The sequence below is a fragment of the Chaetodon auriga genome, chromosome 8 (genome assembly GCF_051107435.1).
Source record: "Chaetodon auriga isolate fChaAug3 chromosome 8, fChaAug3.hap1, whole genome shotgun sequence".
NCBI lineage: Eukaryota > Metazoa > Chordata > Actinopteri > Chaetodontiformes > Chaetodontidae > Chaetodon > Chaetodon auriga.
Genome location: NC_135081.1, coordinates 22,116,688 through 22,132,963, shown reverse-complemented (window position 1 = coordinate 22,132,963; position 16,276 = coordinate 22,116,688). Strand labels below are relative to the sequence as shown.

Genomic DNA, 16,276 nt, shown 5'->3' with positions numbered 1-16,276 from the left:
ACCTTGACAGTAAAACGGTGGGAAAAAAGTCACATTTCCTGTAGAAGCGAGGAGGTAGTTCATCTTAAAATCAGATTCCATTAAGTGTATGATTGTGGCTAATGTGTTTAATATTAGTTAATATTGTCATGACTGAATGCTTCCACTGATGCAAAGAAATTTCATGTGACATAAATGTCCTCTGATGTCCTCTGGAGACCTATGGCGAAGAGTTCATGAAAGAGACCGGCAGGGGTCATCTTGTGCAGAGGTTTTCAGACATCAGCTTAGGATCCAAAGGTAAGTTGTGAGGGAAAAACAACAAGCAGAACTATTCTTACACATGAACTGTGTGCTCTGTATTATTTTTCTTTCAGACTTAACTGATCCCATGCCAGGGAAAATCACTTGTCACAACAGCAAGAATAAAAAAAAGGAGAGGTAGAATAAAAGTAGTGAAATAAAATCAGCTGTAGAGGTTATGTACATTATATACAGGAGAGTATTATTAAAATATTGCCTTGTGAAGAATGGCACAGTGTTACTGTTTTTTCTTAATACATCCAAATGCATGTGGACAGTCAGGCAGCCATTTGAAGTTGCTGTTGGTTTGAATGTTATGTAGAAGAATACATGACATGTTATCTAATAGCGTTAGTCACTCACTGTACCTCAGTCAGTGTTATAGCCATGGTAACTCCTCTATGGACGGTTATGTCAGTCCACCACTTTGATCCAGAATGAAATATCAATACAGCCATGGAATTTTGTAAACCTTTGTTTACACTGTGGTTCTGTGAAGTGTCAGCTCAGTAATTTGTGTGCTTTACTCCAAACCTTTTCACTGTATGAACCTGGACTGTGTGTGTGTGTGTGTGTGTGTGTGTGTGTGTGTGTGTGTGTGTGTGTGTGTGTGACCTTTTGAATGTGTAACACAGAACATTAATTAACACTAGAAGGTGACTGATCCTATTGGCGTGTCTGGTTTAAACAGATTTAAATAGTCTAATCTATGAAGTAACACTGCCTTGTGCATCAGTGCTACAAACACATTTCAGGCTCAGAAAGATTCCTTGCTTTAAGCCCTGTGAATGCTACAAGTTTAAGGAGTTCAGTATTTGTTATGGGGCTTTTGTATTTGGTTGCTTTAAATGGTGAAGGTGTTCATGGTGTCATTTTGCAGTGAAATGGTTTTATTTCTTGTAAAGCTCACTCAGCCTTATTGAAGGTGATTGGACTCTCTAGGTGTAAGTAGACTTTGATTCTGAGTCAATTCTTATTTCTTCTCAGACAAACACTCTAAACGTCTACTTAGACTGCTCATGACGGTGAGTGTGACTTCACACAACACAGCTTTCATTTAATTGTTACAGCATGAAAATGATTCTCGTCTTGTCTCCTATCAACAATGATTCAAAATTATTCTGTCCTCAGTGTGTGTGTGTGTATCTGTACACAAATCGACAGATAGCTAACAGGCTTCAAGAGAAAGTCGGAGGTTGGAGTAAAGTTGAATGCTCTTTACTGTTGTCGTCATCCTCATGAAAGGATTTTGTAAAGCTGAAATGATACAGAAGGAGCACCAATTACTGGATGCTATTTAAACAATGATTATAGTCCACGGACATAAAATTATGCAAATTATTTAAACAGCTACAAAGTTAAAACATAAAGATACTACATTCAAGTGATATGTAAACAGCTGTACATAATTTGAAAATATCTTGTTAATAATGTGCATAAAGTTCCCCAGCTTAAAATATTAATAGAAACAGTACTGGCATACTTGCAGCAGGAAAGACATCAATTACAATAGGAAACACTCATAGCTAGTTTAACGTTGCCGGTATTCGCATGTAAATAAATTAAACGTTTAAATGTAATATAACCGAATGAATTACATGACACTTGTATACTATTATCAACTGTAAATGTAAACACAACTTACAAGCAATGCTTTCTGAGGCACAAACAGAGGAAGGAAAAGATGAAGAAGCTGGAGCTGCAAGCTGACCACATGTAACAACTAAAGAAGTTCCTGATTAGAATCCCTGAACTATGACCTGGCTGTGTCACATGACTAAAACAACCAATGAAACTTTAGCAGAAGGTTAAAGGGAGAATAATGAATTGCTCCCAAATGACCACAAGGGGGACAAAATATACAAAGAACATGACAAAAATAATGGCATAATTTTCATCAGATGGGACTCATCAACCTGATGCTGAGTGCTTGAACTGAAATGTTATGAACCAATAACCTTATAATAAAATCAGTGCTGTCCCTACTACTGAGAATGAGAACAGGGAAACTTAATGACCAGGGACGTATGTTTTTCTTGACTTTTACATTAAACTTCTACAGTAAACAGATGGAGGAAGTTTTTAAACCACAAACATCACAACTGCTGTAGAAGCCATGAGAACATAAGTCAGTGTAGAAGAATTACTAATGACCAGTTGATAGAAATAAATGAAATGAAGTGTACCATGTCGTGATGATGCTGCAGAAATGAACAGGACTAGCGGTACTTTGTTTTTATATTTATCTTATAATCAGATTCCATTAAGTGTATGATTGTGGCTAATGTGTTTAATATTAGTTAATACTCTGATGACTGAATGCTTCCACTGATGCAATGAAATTTCATGTGACATAAATGTCCTCTGATGACTTTGACTCCATCAGGGAGAAACTATGACAGCACTTGAGCAGAAGATTTTGGAAACTCTGAAATATTTAAGTCCTGGGGAGCTGGAGAGATTCAGGCATGTCGTGCAGTACAGTAAAATGAAGGAAGGGCTCCCAAGAATCCCAAGACAACGAATGGAGATGGCAGACAGAGGTGAAATAGCAAAGTTGATGGTGGAGACCTATGGCGAAGAGTCCGTGGAGGTGACCAAGGAGGTTTTGAAGATGATCAGCAGGACTGATCTTGTGCAGAGGTTTTCAGACATCAGCTCAGGATCCAAAGGTAAGTTGTGAGGGAAAAACAACAAGCAGAACTATTCTTACACATGAACTGTGTGCTCTGTATAATTTTTCTTTCAGACTTAACTGATCCCATGGCAGGGAAAATCACTTGTCACAACAGCAAGAATAAAAAAAAGGAGAGGTAGAATAAAAGTGGTGAATAAAATCAGCTGTAGAGGTTATGTACATTATATACAGGAGAGTATTATTAAAATATTGCCTTGTGAAGAATGGCACAGTGTTACTGTTTTTTCATAATACATCCAAATGCATGTGGACAGTCAGGCAGCCATTTGACGTTGCTGTTGGTTTGAGTGTTATATTATGCAGAAGAATACACGACATGCTGTCTAATAGCATTAGTCACTCACTGTACCTCAGTCAGTGTTATAGCCATGGTAGCGCCTCTATGGATGGTTATGTCAGTCCACCACTTTCATCCAGACTGAAATATCAATACAGCCAATTTTGGAATTTTGTGAAGACGTTGGTGGTCTCCAGAGGATCCGTCATTGATAATCCCTGGACCTCTCCTCTACCACCACCAGCAAGTCGGACATATTGTCATGACATTTGGTGCACACAGTCGTAGTGCTCAGAAGACTGAACTTTCTATCTCGTGCATCCATCAGGTGAACAGTTTATCATGTAGAATAAGCCGGTTTATGACCTAATATCCGCATTTCCATCAGCCTCAGCTGTACTTTGTGTTTTAGGTCTCCCACTTTTTGTTGGAAAGACTTTCTAAAATCCACTGCTTGAAAAAGATCTTTACTTGTAAAGTTTCAAAACTCCCAAGTTACAAAAACAACAGGCAACAAAAACCCCTCACTTAGCTGTAATGGCGTCTGCTGTAACGGGGGTTTAGGACCCAACTGCAACCCAAACACAGATATGGCTTGTACCAATTTCAATCTTAGACTTTGAAACAGATGAGCAGCAACAAGTTCAAAGTCTCTAGAAATGTTTGGTGAACCAAACAGTCACAGGCAAACGAAGGGCAAAGAGTGAGTGTGTGAGAGCAGCTTAAATACTGGGCTGATTAGTAATGAGAGTCAGGTGAGGATCAGGTGAGTGGGCAGGTGGGCGTGGCCGGCATGGGGAGTGAGAGTGGAAAAGTACTGGCAGAGCAGGTGAGCAGATTTCAAGGAAATCTGGGATATTTTTTACTTGCTTTTGAAACCTGGCGCAATACCATGACAGCATGAGAGAGGACATCAAAATCGGCTTCATTGGCCAAATACATTTGCACGTACAAGGAATTCGACTCCAGTGTTGCACTAAATTCAGACACTTTCCTGATGTGAGACTGCTACAATAATACAATAACTAGATGACCACAGTGCATGTAGACGTGTTGTCTAGTTGCCTGCATGACCTGGTTTCTCTGAGTATTCTGGTTACTTCAGCGCATGTAAACACACTGTACATAGCAGGACATCAGCATCCATTACTCTGCACTTTTTGTCACAGTACTGCCTACAGTTACACATTGTTCTCATATTAGAGCCCAGCGATGTTGCAAATAGTGTTCTGCCAGCAGAACATGTGGACAGTTAACATGATTTTATCTATCAATATAACATTTAAAAAAATCCTGTGTCTTCACAAGGGCCTTCAAGAAGCTTGGAGCTTGAGGGTTGTGGAAGCATGATGGTAATCCATTACATTCATTCATTGGTTCAGTGTATTTGTCCTTTTATTTATTCATTTGTCTGATGTTGCAAAAAGACACATTTTCCACATATTTACAAAAATGATTGTCCCGTGCAGCAGGACCCCAGTGACTGGACTAAACTTGAACCTGAAGTGAACAGTACAGACGCAGATGAGGTTCCAACTTACAGGTAAAAATAACATCCCGAACACTGTCACAGCAAACTAGAACTATGGGATTTTCTTTCTTGGGATTTTCTCACAGAAGAAAAACTAAAGTCTTTCTCTGTGCCTTTGCTGATTAAATCAGTGCAATATGACAGTTACAGCGAGACTCCGCTTTGCACTAAATGAACTGAGGGCAGATAGTCTCAACATTTACGTCTTCCACTGTACCGTAATACAGCATTTTTGTGCATCTACACAAACTCACTTGTTTTCTTTTCCGTGACTTAGCCTTCAGTCTGAAGCAGGAAGGTTTGAATGCAGCGTCTCTGGCTTGCGCTGGTTCTGTAAGGAAAAGGTCAGTTTTAAGTACCAGTTTTGCTCATGGGAGGAACCTATGGAGAGGATGGAAAGCATCCAGTACATGCCTGCAGGTCCTCTTATTGACATCACAGCGGTTGCTGGGAAGTTAGATGAAATATATCTGCCACACTGGATCTGCATAGGTAAGTAGACATGAAGACAATATGAAGAATATCCAAACAATTTCTCATGACAAGTAAAAAAAAAAAAAAAAAAAAGCCTGATGCAATCATTTTCTCCTCTCCAATTTTGTGTGCTTGTGTTTTGTGTAGATGACATCCCTAAAATATCAAACAGGTTTGCAGTCTTGCATATAGATGACTGTGGACATGTTGTGGAAAAAGTGTCTGAGGTCACACCGTCCCATGTCAAGTTACCTGAACCAGTTTTTTCTCCAAGAGCAGTCCTGATGAAAGCTGGCGCTCCGGTGAGGTGGCGCTGTAAGGTGCTAATATATAAAACAGACACAGCATTCCTGACACTCCATGTGTATCTGATCCCACATGATCCTGCTCTACAAGAGGTTAATGCACCTTGTAATGTCAGCAATACCAATTGTGATATATAGTGGCACCACAAATACATTGACAGTGTCGGCTACTGTAACTTTGTTTTTTTTCTTCTGCAGGCAATGGACAAGAAGGAATCATCCTATGGATACAAACAGATCCGAAAGCCACACCCAGAGAAGTCCCTGAAAATGGGTGATCGTTTCATCCTAACAGCAGACTTGGATGGCGCCAAGCTTTCTCCTGAGGTATGGTTTGAACAGCTTTTAAATCTGTGGAGTGGCAAAAGTTTCACAGCTGCAGTGTTTTTCTTGTATGTGACCGCAGCCTCATTTTCCTGTGAGTGTGTGACCTCGGCATATCGTCAAAACTTCAGTTGGAGGTTGTTGAACTGCAAAAAACACAGGAACACTGACATCGTCAATACTGTCTGTTTCAGTACTGTTAATATTTCTACTTTCCATGAGTTAATTTACAAAGTGAGATTCAAAATGGCTATGAAGACACGTCTCAGAGAAACAACAGTTTTTAATGATTGCTTCACACCCATGGTTCTGTGCATTTTAACCCATGTATCATTAAAGAATCACTAAAACTTTGAATGTAATGATTTAATGACAAATAATTTGTGACATCTGCACAACAGGCAGTAAAATATGCATTAGACCCACGGTCCCCAACCTTTTTTGCACCATGGACCGGGGCTGGGTGAGGACACAGACAGACGGATGGACGCCCATAACACGTGCAGGGGAATCAGGCACATACCAAAACACAATAAAGTACATTATATATAATTCAATTATTACATATATAATAACGTAATTATTACATTTTATTTTCTACACTTTGTTTTTGTTATTACTTTGTAATATATGTAATATAATACAACTCACCATAATGCAGAATCAGTGGGATCCCTGAGCTTGTTTCCCAGCAAGACAGTCCCACCTGGGGGTGATGGGAGACAGTGACAACCGAAGTGTGTTCCTCCTGTCCAGTCTCCTCCATGATCTCGTTTTGGTTGCTGTCATTGCAGAAAAGCCCGCTTCACAAAGACAGGATGTCGGATATATGCAGGTTTTTCAGTACTTTTGTGGCGAGTTCAGGATCTTCTGCCTTTACTTTAATCCAGAACAAAATAAAATGTAAATAAGACAAAAATTTAAAAACAGCTTTTTTTCTTTCTGTGCGGCCTGGTACTGGTCCGTGGCCTGGTGGTTGGGGACCCTAGCAGTAACCTACATCTCTAATGTTTCCTCCATTTGAGCCGAACATTTTACCAACATTTTGCACAGGACAGCAGATGTATTTGTCCTGAGGACTGTCTAGCTGTTTGTTGACCTGCCATCCTTGAGCCATTCACATGTCACCTGACCTTCCTCATCCACTCTCACCTGTTCCCACTTTACTCATCAGCCCTGCATACGTTACCAGTCAGTGGCCAGTTTGTCTGTGCTGCTTTCTTGCTCATGTTTTGCTTTGAAGCCGCTGTTCCACATTACCTTGTATCCTGGAGTCTTCACCTGTCTGCCTCCTCGCTCCGGTTCGTCTGTGGAATCAGTTTTTTTGGACTTGCTGCCATCACCTTCACTTTGGCCTATAAGTTATTGAACTCTACCTCTCTGCCTTGACTGCCTGCATTTGGCTCCTTCCCCTGTTGCCACTCTCCCTCACTGCTGTGACACATGCATCTTTTTTTTTGCCTTTGATGGAAGTGTTCTCGCTCCCGCCACAATTTTCTTGACTTTGCTTGAAAATGTGAGAAGAAGAAAAAAAAGTCCAGTGCACTCTAACTCTCCCTTTCCTTTTTTCCACAGTACTTAAAGCTCAGATATGAATGCAGAGACCCAAATTTCTTTGAAGTGTATATTGAAAATCCTGACAGACACTTCACACTCAGCCTCACACAAAAAAATGAGCGACAGCCAGTATGGACCAGCGAAATTAGAAAAGGTCAGTTTTAAATGTGTTAAATATACATCATTAACCAAGCAGCTGTCCATTGTTGGATAAAGGCCGTACATCAGATCCACATTTTCTTCCCCTCTGCCTTTTTTTCCAGATGAATACCAAAGCACTGGTCGCATTCAAGGTAAGATATTTCAAATCAGAATTGCACTTTTAGATATCAGAGCTACAACAGTGACTTTCAGTTACAGAGACAAGTTTGAAACACCTGGAGCCAAATGTATAAAAGGTTCTGTGTACACGTCAAACAGGAAACATGCACATGCAGGCCTTTTCGTGCATGTCCGTTCCCTCGAGTTGTTTCTCATTCATCTCAGTCATCTTGAAACTGTGTGCATGTGCACGAGTCTTCTGACCATCCCCACAATAATATAAATGGCTTCAGACACACCTTCAGTTGCCCGGTTTGCATATAAAGGGACAGCATGTGGTTTAGTGTTGAGGAGACATGGTGGAAGCAGCTAAGAAGCAGTTGAAGATGGTGACCTTGAAATAATGGTGGATCAAAGTGACAGAAGACAGCACAAAGTATTCAGAAGCCTAAGCTCTGGCATTACACTTTTTCTGGTTGGTAGAGCAGTCAAAGGAGCCAAAACCGCTGGATTTATTATGCAGCAGCAATAGTCATGTTAATAAAAACATTATCATATTAATATAATAATAATATTAAATGTTTAAGCCTTTTTTATGGACAGACTCATGACCTGACTGTGACAAAACAATATCATACACTCCTTGATACTTCTAATCAATACAATGTTTCTATTTCTCAGAGAAGTTTGACTTCACATTTCGCCTTTGGAAAGCCAAAACTACAATTTGAGATTAAGCCAAAACAAACCGATGAATTTAACAGTGACAGAGCGTTTAAGATCAGCAGGCATTTGTGGTATTGTGTATTTATTTCTTTTTAAATAAACTGATGCCAGACGTTAAATCAAATTATTCTTCGTCCGCACTGCCCTCAGGGGAACACTTTGTGGACAAACACCTGTGTCAATTGATCGAGAGAGTGGTCAACATCGGGTCAATCCTGGATAATCTCCTGGAAAAAGGTGTAATCCAACAAGAAGAGTATGATACAATCAGAGCTGCCCCGACCACTCAGGAGAAGATGAGGAAACTCTGTAGAGGTCCTCTGAAAGCTGGAGGACATGCAGCCAAAGACATCTTCTACCAAATCCTGGAGGAGAAGGAGAAATACCTTGTTGCTGATCTCCAGAGGAAGGAGTCATAAATACTGTGACCATTGACCATATCAGATTTTGGACCAAACATAGGCTCTGAACCTGATATCTTTCCATGTTAACAATTTCATACAAAATACTCATCCTGGTGCCATATCTACCTGATCTTTTCTGTATTTTTTTTAAGCTTGACTCTATGTTCTGTGGTCATGAAAATGAAAAAATAAGGTTGCGCAAATATTTTATTGAAGAAAAGGAAGAATGTGTAATTTTGAAAAATATTTTCATCCAACCAAAATAAGACAGAGCCCCCCCCCCCCCCCGAAGCTGTGAGGAACGTTAACGTATAACCCACCTACTGTAAAAAAGCCGTCACTTTGACCGACAGATGAAGCCAGCAGTGTGTTGCATATGTCTGATACTACCTCATCTGGACTTATGTACTCCAGATTCTTTTGGAGTTGACTTTCTGACCACCTACTGAATGTAAGTCCATTCTCTTTTAGCTCTGTTTTTGGTCTTACCTGCTAAATCCTCCACTGTTTTTTCACCAGCTAGACCCTGACTGTGTCTGTCAGCTGTTTGGTGCTGAGAATGTAGTGAACGGTGTTGTAGTTGGACGTGTAAACAATGAGCTGCAGAAGTGAATTGCATGAAAAATCTTGAAGCACAAATGCTTTGCACTGCAGAACCATCTCCGGTCAAAACACAAAGTGTGTGGACATGCACTGGGACCACTGAATACACTGATAAACTTCTAATGTATAAAAGATGTGGAACATTTTAACATGTCCAATCCCTGCATGTATATGTCAGACTGGCATGCGTGGTAATGACTGATAAGTTAGGATTGTTAGACGATGTATTTCTTTGTGCAAAAGGCCAGATTGAAAGGTATGTTTCAGAGAATGTTTCAGTATTTTTGAAAGTGTAGTTACTCAGTTACACTACAAGAGGGAGTATCCACCAAAGTGAATGCTAGTTGTAGTGAGGTTCGAAAGTCCATTGGATGTGTGTGTGCGTTAGTATGTGTGTATGCATGTGCATGAGCATATAACAAAAGTCATTCTATACGAAAGATGTGCAACATTTGAACAAGGACGACAGAACAAAAAAGCATTGCAGATGCAATGTCACAGAGACGTGACTGGTGGAACCTGGGATGTGTGTCAGACTGTATTGTTACACCTGAAAATTATTGTATTTATGTATTACTTTGTGAAAAAGGCCAGATTTAAATGTGTTTTGCAATGGTTTAAGCTGTATTTTGAAAATGTAGTGACTCAGTTACACCACAAGGAGTATCCACCGTCTCAAATGTTAGTTTAAATGAGTGAGTGAGTGTGTGTGAGTGTGTGTGTGCATACGTGCATGTGCATGCGTGCATCTGAATCCGTAATAAGTAGAATAAAACTCATAAGGTATGAATGACATGGAACATTTTAACTTGTCTCTCAAAAAATGTCTTGGGGGGGTCACATATATCAAGAAAAGGCCATATTTAGATGTATTTTGCAATGGTTTAAAGCTATATTTCTGAACATGTAGTTACTCAGTGACACCACAAGAGGGAGTATCCACTAAGGTGAGCACCAGTTGTAGTCCCTTTAAGTGGACGTGTATGTTTACATGCATGCATAATGTTTGAAAGAGGTAGAGCATTTGAACAGGTCTGAGGCCTGTATGTATGTGTCAAAATACATTATGAAAAGGCCAGACTGCACTGTATTTTTGTATTTGTTTTTACGATGGATTTCTGAACGTGCAGTTACTCAGTTTCACTTGCTGGATTTGGGCTGAGGCTCAAAACGATTCCACCACATTTGAAAGCATCTCAGAGCTTCAGACTTTTCAACTAACTGTTTGTTTCTACTGAAAATGGATATTTGACTGTTTTATTATTGATGGGTTAAGATGAAAGAATATTTGTCAAAGAATACTATGAACTGTAATTTTGTATTCTGTTTTATATCTACGCCATCTATTTGGCAGCTTTTGTCACTTAACAAATAAAGAATTGTAGTCTTGTTATGCTGTAAATTAAAGTACAGCTGAAACCATAAGTTGATTGGCAGAAAATGAATGGGCAACTATTTTGATATTCATGATGATATTCATTAGCTGCAATCCAACACAAAAGTAAAAATTAGCTCCAGCTCAACCAACTGCAGGAGGAAAATCCTGCTTTTACATTAATGCAAAAAAATTGGAATCTCCCTGTTTACATCCTGTTTTAATAAAATGTTCAGATCAGATGTTCTGTGAATTGTCAGTCTTTTTCCTGATGCATTTGTTCCATTTTTACATGTAACATGAGGTGCTGTTACGTGCATGCATGCACAGGATGATTCCCTTCACCTCCCTTACCCCTTCGAACTCTGTAAACTGGTTAATATATTTTCATTTTTGTCAAGACTTTCACACACTGTGCTGCTAGAAAAAAAAACTGGAATGAGTCACCTGATCTGTTGCTGTAACAAAAACAATTTTACACTTCTGTTTTAAAAAAACACCTTACTGTTCAGCTGTAGTCTGCATCTCCTCCAGCACTAATGCTCAGCAGAGAGATGTGAGCTGTGTGGGGGTGCAGACTGGAGGTTTGGAAGAAGCCAATACAACAGGACAGGGGTGGGGTCTTCAACAACATGTGTGAAAGGGCCAGAAATTGTTTAAGCACTGTGGGGGCTGGACTTTCAATCAATCAATCAATCAATCAATCAATCAATCAATAAAAGCCTATTATTGTTTCATTTTTTCAGTTTAATACAAAATTAGTGCTCATAACCTCAAAGTTCAGCTACCAATGAATTCACCAGATCGCTCCTGTTCCTTTGTCCAATTCCTGGTTTAACGGTCATGTCAAAGCGCTCTGGAAACCTTAGCTAGCAGTTTCATTCTAGTGTTGGCTAACGATAACATTTCAGACTGCTGTGAAGAGGAGATGCAGCTGTAAAACTGAAAGTAAACCACGTTATGACTTCCTACCGTTTTAAAACAACTTGTAGCTTCAAGTTTTGGAGCAGAAATCCGTCCACTTGGGTTCAGTAATTGTGGAAAATCGTTCATGGGCGAGTTTAACTGTAGCACGTTGCTCGGTAATGACGCTGAACGTGGTAACGTCTGTCTGTCTGTCTAATAATAATTGCTGGAGAGTCTTGTATGTCCCGAAGAACAATCTGTCACTGGGTGAGAGTGGAGAGCAGCTTAAGTTCTGCACTGATGAGTGCTGAGTCTCAGGTATGGGCTCAGGTTATTGGGTGGCTGAACAGGTGAGCAGATGAGAGAGACAATGGCAGCAGGTAAAGATCTGGCAGACTGTGACAAGAACCACACATGACAATCAGAAGATTTTATTATATATTTCAAAGTAGAAAACGTTTGGGATGACTCTGTGAGAGCAAACTCGTTCTTTTTAGGCAGAATAAAAGTAATAAAACAAGGTAAAATAACCTTGTCTGCTGAAAGTTTAAACCATCTAATTAACAATCAAGCATGTTTTCATGGATCTAAAATAATTAGGTTAAAAACAGACTTCTGGTGAGATCCATCAGTCTTGTCTTGCATGATTGATAAACATTTGCTGGATCTGGTTTTGAACCTTACAGGAAATCTCATCAAAATGAAGTCGTTCAATAAGCCTCAATGATCATATGTCTCCACTGTCACTGTATAAAAACACTCTGTTCAGGTAGACTGTACATTTGGTCTAAAAATGGATTTCACCACAACATTTACGTCTATTTCTTGAGGTCAGCGATGAGATATGGCTCATTTTCCTCCAGGAGTTTGTAGAAGATGTCTTTGCAGGCTGTTGAAGCTTTCAGGCAAGTACAATAGAGCTCCCTCATCTTCGCCCCAGAGACAGGCAGAGCCCTGATTTCATCATATCTCCCTTGATCAATGATTTTTTTGTCGAGGAGTCCATCCAAAATGGGCGCGATGTTGCTCACCCTCTTGATCAGCTGAACTCGATGTTTATCCACAAAATGCTCATCTGAGGAAAGAGAGAAACTCTCATTATAATGAATGATGTGACCCATCGAGTGTTAATTCTGATGCCTTTGAAAAAACAAATGAAACATTTCCGAATAGCAGATTTATAATTTCAGAATTAAACTACATCTGAGATAATGAGGTCTAAATTTTACAGCTACGACATATCATCCAAACTGGGAAATATACTTATTCTCCTTCTTGCCCAGAGTGAGATGATGTGTGGTTGTGGTTAAAATGAAGCTGGGAGAAAGTTAGCGTAGCTTAGCATAAAGCTTAGCTTAGCACAGGACGAGTGTTAGCATGTCCAAAGTTTATTTTATGTACCGATTAAAAGAAATGAGATATAATGTGTTCATGAGTGAACATTAGAGGTGCTGGTAGGCAGATTTTTTTTGTTCTGAAAAGAGCCAGGCTAGCTATTTCCCCTTGCTTCTAGTCTTTATGATATGCTAAGCTAAGCCTAACTCAGAGTACAAAGCACTTACAGAGGAGACGTCATACTACCTGTGCACCCACCATCTGCCATGGTATTTGCGCCAGGTGCTCCAGCTGAGGGTCCTGCAGCTGAAACAAATTTAAGGAAAATTAAAATAGCTCAACAATGGATCAGTCTAAGACTAGTGTTTACGCATACTGTTGTTTTTACACACACACACACACACAGCAAATGAGCAAAATGCTTTCTTTCGTTATAAAAAAAAAACAGATGGCTGATATGGATACAGCATTGATACGGTTATACTAGAAATACTGTGTGACAGCTTCAAGTGTATAGTCCAAGGTATCTCCACTTTGGAGAAGGATAAAGCTTAATGTGAAATTCAAAAACGATGCAATTCATTTTCAACAACAGCTGATCAGAAATTTATTGTGATTAAAAAAGCTGGAAAACAACTCACTGTCACTGGAGCCAGATTTTGAGGATAGTCCACTCGTCTCTTTAACTGCAAAAATAGGAAGACTCAATGTTAGCTTCTGAAACAAAACAAAACAAAACAAAACAAAGATAAACTCACAATTTGAGATACGGAATAACTGTTAAACAGAGTAAAGAATAGCGGCAGTATAGCTCCCTGTGATGTCACAGTGTGGACATGTGCCATGTGGGGTTCAAGTTCCAAGTCTGTCTTAACAACAGTCACATACTTTGTCCATTTTGACACTGATGAAAACACAACAGACACCAGACGTTGTAAAAATTCAGGGTTCAACCTAAAGCTAGGGATGTTCGGGGCATGCTCCCCAAGGGAGATTTTTCCTATTACGGCTGCTATGTGCACTGTTCAAGCTATTTGAGATAATAGAGCACCTACAAATCTGTAATCTATCATCATCAATATCTAGATTTATATTCATGAAATCTAAACTTTGGCCATCTATATTCATATTTAAGGAGTTTATATTTTGGCTGTGTACGTTTACATTGAGGCCATTTACTAAAATAGTTTGTAATATTACTATTAGCACTGAGGTAAAGTAACCCACTGAGGTAGCATGTCGATGTGTTCAGGATTTCACTGGCTATTTGAAGCGTCAGTCATCAGCAAACTCAGTCGTGATTAGCTAGTTCTTCACACGGAAGAGGAGAAGGAGCTCCTTCCGTTCAGCTCAGACTATTATTGGCTTCTCCGGTCACTAGGCTTCATACGGCTGATCGTGATTGGTCATGACTCCACAGAGTAGCTGGAGACAAGATGGCGCCTGTCTGTATACGTTTCCATATGTTATAACGGTTAAAACACAGAACACAATTGGAAGATGAGCACATTGCCTGCTAATTTGACAGGACAAAACATCTTTGTGTGGATTATTATCATGTTTTGGACTAAATATCTTTACTGCGGTGGATTGTCTCGAGGTCACCAGATGTCACCATGTAATTAATTAATTGGTGAGTGGCCTCAATGTTGCATCAGTTTCAAAAACAGTTGTTTGTCCATTGTTGGCGTTTACTGTGCCTCCTGTTGTGACTGTATCTTACAATGGTTTGCATCAATCGATTCACGACACTCTTAGCTTTCTAATGGTGTGTAATATGAGTATAAATGAAAAACACAGAGGAAAAATAAACAATGAGAAATTCTCTGGCAGCCTCTCTAGCTGCTTCACCGAACCACTTTCTGTGGCTGGTAGCTGAGGTTGACCCCTCACGAAAAAGTTCCTCATGTCTGTTAACAGGTTAGGTAGCTGGCTCGCTCACGGACTGTGGAATCGTTGTTAAGAACTGGTCTGTGCAAATTTTGGCGAATCTAACTGTAAAGGCGTTGAATCACAGTTCAAAATATCAAGATGTGATGTTTTAACCACGTTGTACAACTGTGAACCATTTTGCTGAATTTATCTGGAACTTGACCATTAATGGAGAGACATAACTGCATGCCCACATGCACGGGCTTTGCACGTGTAACTTCACTGACATCACAAAAGGAATGATTTTTGCTTCTCTTTTGCCATGCAGCAATAGTGTCTCAGTGAGCAGGAAAACGACATGGTGAGGCTGACTGCAGATCGGGGAAGTCGCTTTGACTTAAGTGTGCTCGAAAGTGAAAGTAAAGAAGAAGCGGGCTGGTTCATATGTTTCTCACTTTAATTTAACTTCATTAGACTAATATCTGAATAAAATTTAAAGGAAATCTTTGTCAACTGTAGCCTCCTCGCCTGAAAGCAGCCTTTAAGGCTCCTGCAGCTGAATGCAGGACTGCACGATCCCTGTTCCCGTTCTGCATCAAACCCCGTCGCCGTGAGATATTTACCGAGTCTATCTGCATCCTCGTTGCAGTCAATCTCCTTCAGTAACTCCACAACCACCGCAAGACAGCCGGACTCGGTAAAGGTTGAAACCAGGACGTCAACGACTTCATACCGGGTTCTTCCCTCCACCCTGTTGCGCCTGACCCGTGGCTCTTCCCTGCGGTCCAGGAGCTGGTGGCAGAACTTGTCAAAGTCCTGCTGTCTCAGGTCTTCCAGTGCGTCAGCTAAAGCCTTCTTGATAGTTTTGGGGGGCATTTCTCAGCCTGCCAGCTGCTGAAACATCAAAATGCTAGTTTGGATTGCAGGCGGTTGTATTTCCCTATTCACGTCAAAGAGGCATTCAATGCGGCTGGAAAATATCGCTATTAAGAGCCGCACCCTCAGCCAACAACGCGAGAAAACTCAGAGGAGGTGCGTTATTCTTGTGCTGTAATGAAAACAAAGTCAATTTTACATCTGAAGAGTGGAAAAACTTTTTTTTTTTTTTGTTAGTGATGCTCAGCATGCTTGATAGTTTGATGAGTTAGATAAACGTTTCTTGTTTTTGTTATTTTTTTAACCACTGCATCCTGGTGCACATTTCAAATGGTGTTGGCCTACTCTACTGAGCCAACAGCCAAAAATCTCTGTTAAATTCAAATGCATTAACAGAATAAATGCATACCGTAAATGTCTGCAGATCTCACTTTTTACCATATCTGAGTTTCACACGGGAAAACATTTTA

The 16,276-nt window shown here is 40.0% G+C and overlaps 2 protein-coding genes across 3 annotated transcripts; one reads left to right on the top strand and one right to left on the bottom strand.

The window, feature by feature from the left end:
- The first annotated feature begins 145 nt into the window (after positions 1 to 145).
- On the top strand, positions 146 to 8,854 carry LOC143324369 (NACHT, LRR and PYD domains-containing protein 1 homolog). The gene is made up of 11 exons (XM_076736758.1): positions 146 to 279; positions 1,270 to 1,307; positions 2,669 to 2,954; positions 4,566 to 4,609; positions 4,727 to 4,800; positions 5,066 to 5,280; positions 5,410 to 5,660; positions 5,766 to 5,894; positions 7,467 to 7,602; positions 7,712 to 7,741; positions 8,586 to 8,854. The coding sequence occupies exons 1-11, from the start codon at positions 216 to 218 to the stop codon at positions 8,852 to 8,854; spliced, it is 1,536 nt and encodes a 511-aa protein (XP_076592873.1). The 5' UTR covers positions 146 to 215.
- A 3,286-nt stretch (positions 8,855 to 12,140) lies between these two features.
- LOC143324760 (apoptosis-associated speck-like protein containing a CARD) lies at positions 12,141 to 15,896 on the bottom strand. Of its 2 annotated transcripts, none has more exons than XM_076737476.1 (4): positions 15,554 to 15,896; positions 13,700 to 13,744; positions 13,317 to 13,364; positions 12,141 to 12,798 (listed from the first exon to the last, which is right to left on the bottom strand). In XM_076737476.1, exons 1-4 carry the CDS (start codon positions 15,804 to 15,806, stop codon positions 12,542 to 12,544), a joined length of 603 nt encoding a protein of 200 aa, XP_076593591.1. In that variant the 5' UTR covers positions 15,807 to 15,896; the 3' UTR covers positions 12,141 to 12,541. The 2 variants fall into 2 exon arrangements, with proteins under 2 accessions (XP_076593591.1, XP_076593590.1); XM_076737475.1 differs by having other exon boundaries at positions 13,305 to 13,364; positions 15,554 to 15,882.
- Between the last annotated feature and the right edge of the window lie 380 nt (positions 15,897 to 16,276).

Bases quoted from the DNA above. Each gene is read 5' to 3' on its own strand.
- LOC143324760 (XM_076737475.1), bottom strand. From the start codon at position 15,806: ATGCCCCCCAAAACTATCAAGAAGGCTTTAGCTGACGCACTGGAAGAC. The intron at 13,745-15,553 runs GTAAATATCTCA...CTATTTTTGCAG, and splicing joins CGAGGATGCAGATAGACTCG to TTAAAGAGACGAGTGGACTA. The intron at 13,365-13,699 runs GTGAGTTGTTTT...AATTTGTTTCAG, and splicing joins AAAATCTGGCTCCAGTGACA to CTGCAGGACCCTCAGCTGGA.
- LOC143324369 (XM_076736758.1), top strand. From the start codon at position 216: ATGAAAGAGACCGGCAGGGGTCATCTTGTGCAGAGGTTTTCAGACATC. The intron at 2,955-4,565 runs GTAAGTTGTGAG...TGTCTTCACAAG, and splicing joins CATCAGCTCAGGATCCAAAG to GGCCTTCAAGAAGCTTGGAG. The intron at 7,603-7,711 runs GTCAGTTTTAAA...CTTTTTTTCCAG, and splicing joins GACCAGCGAAATTAGAAAAG to ATGAATACCAAAGCACTGGT.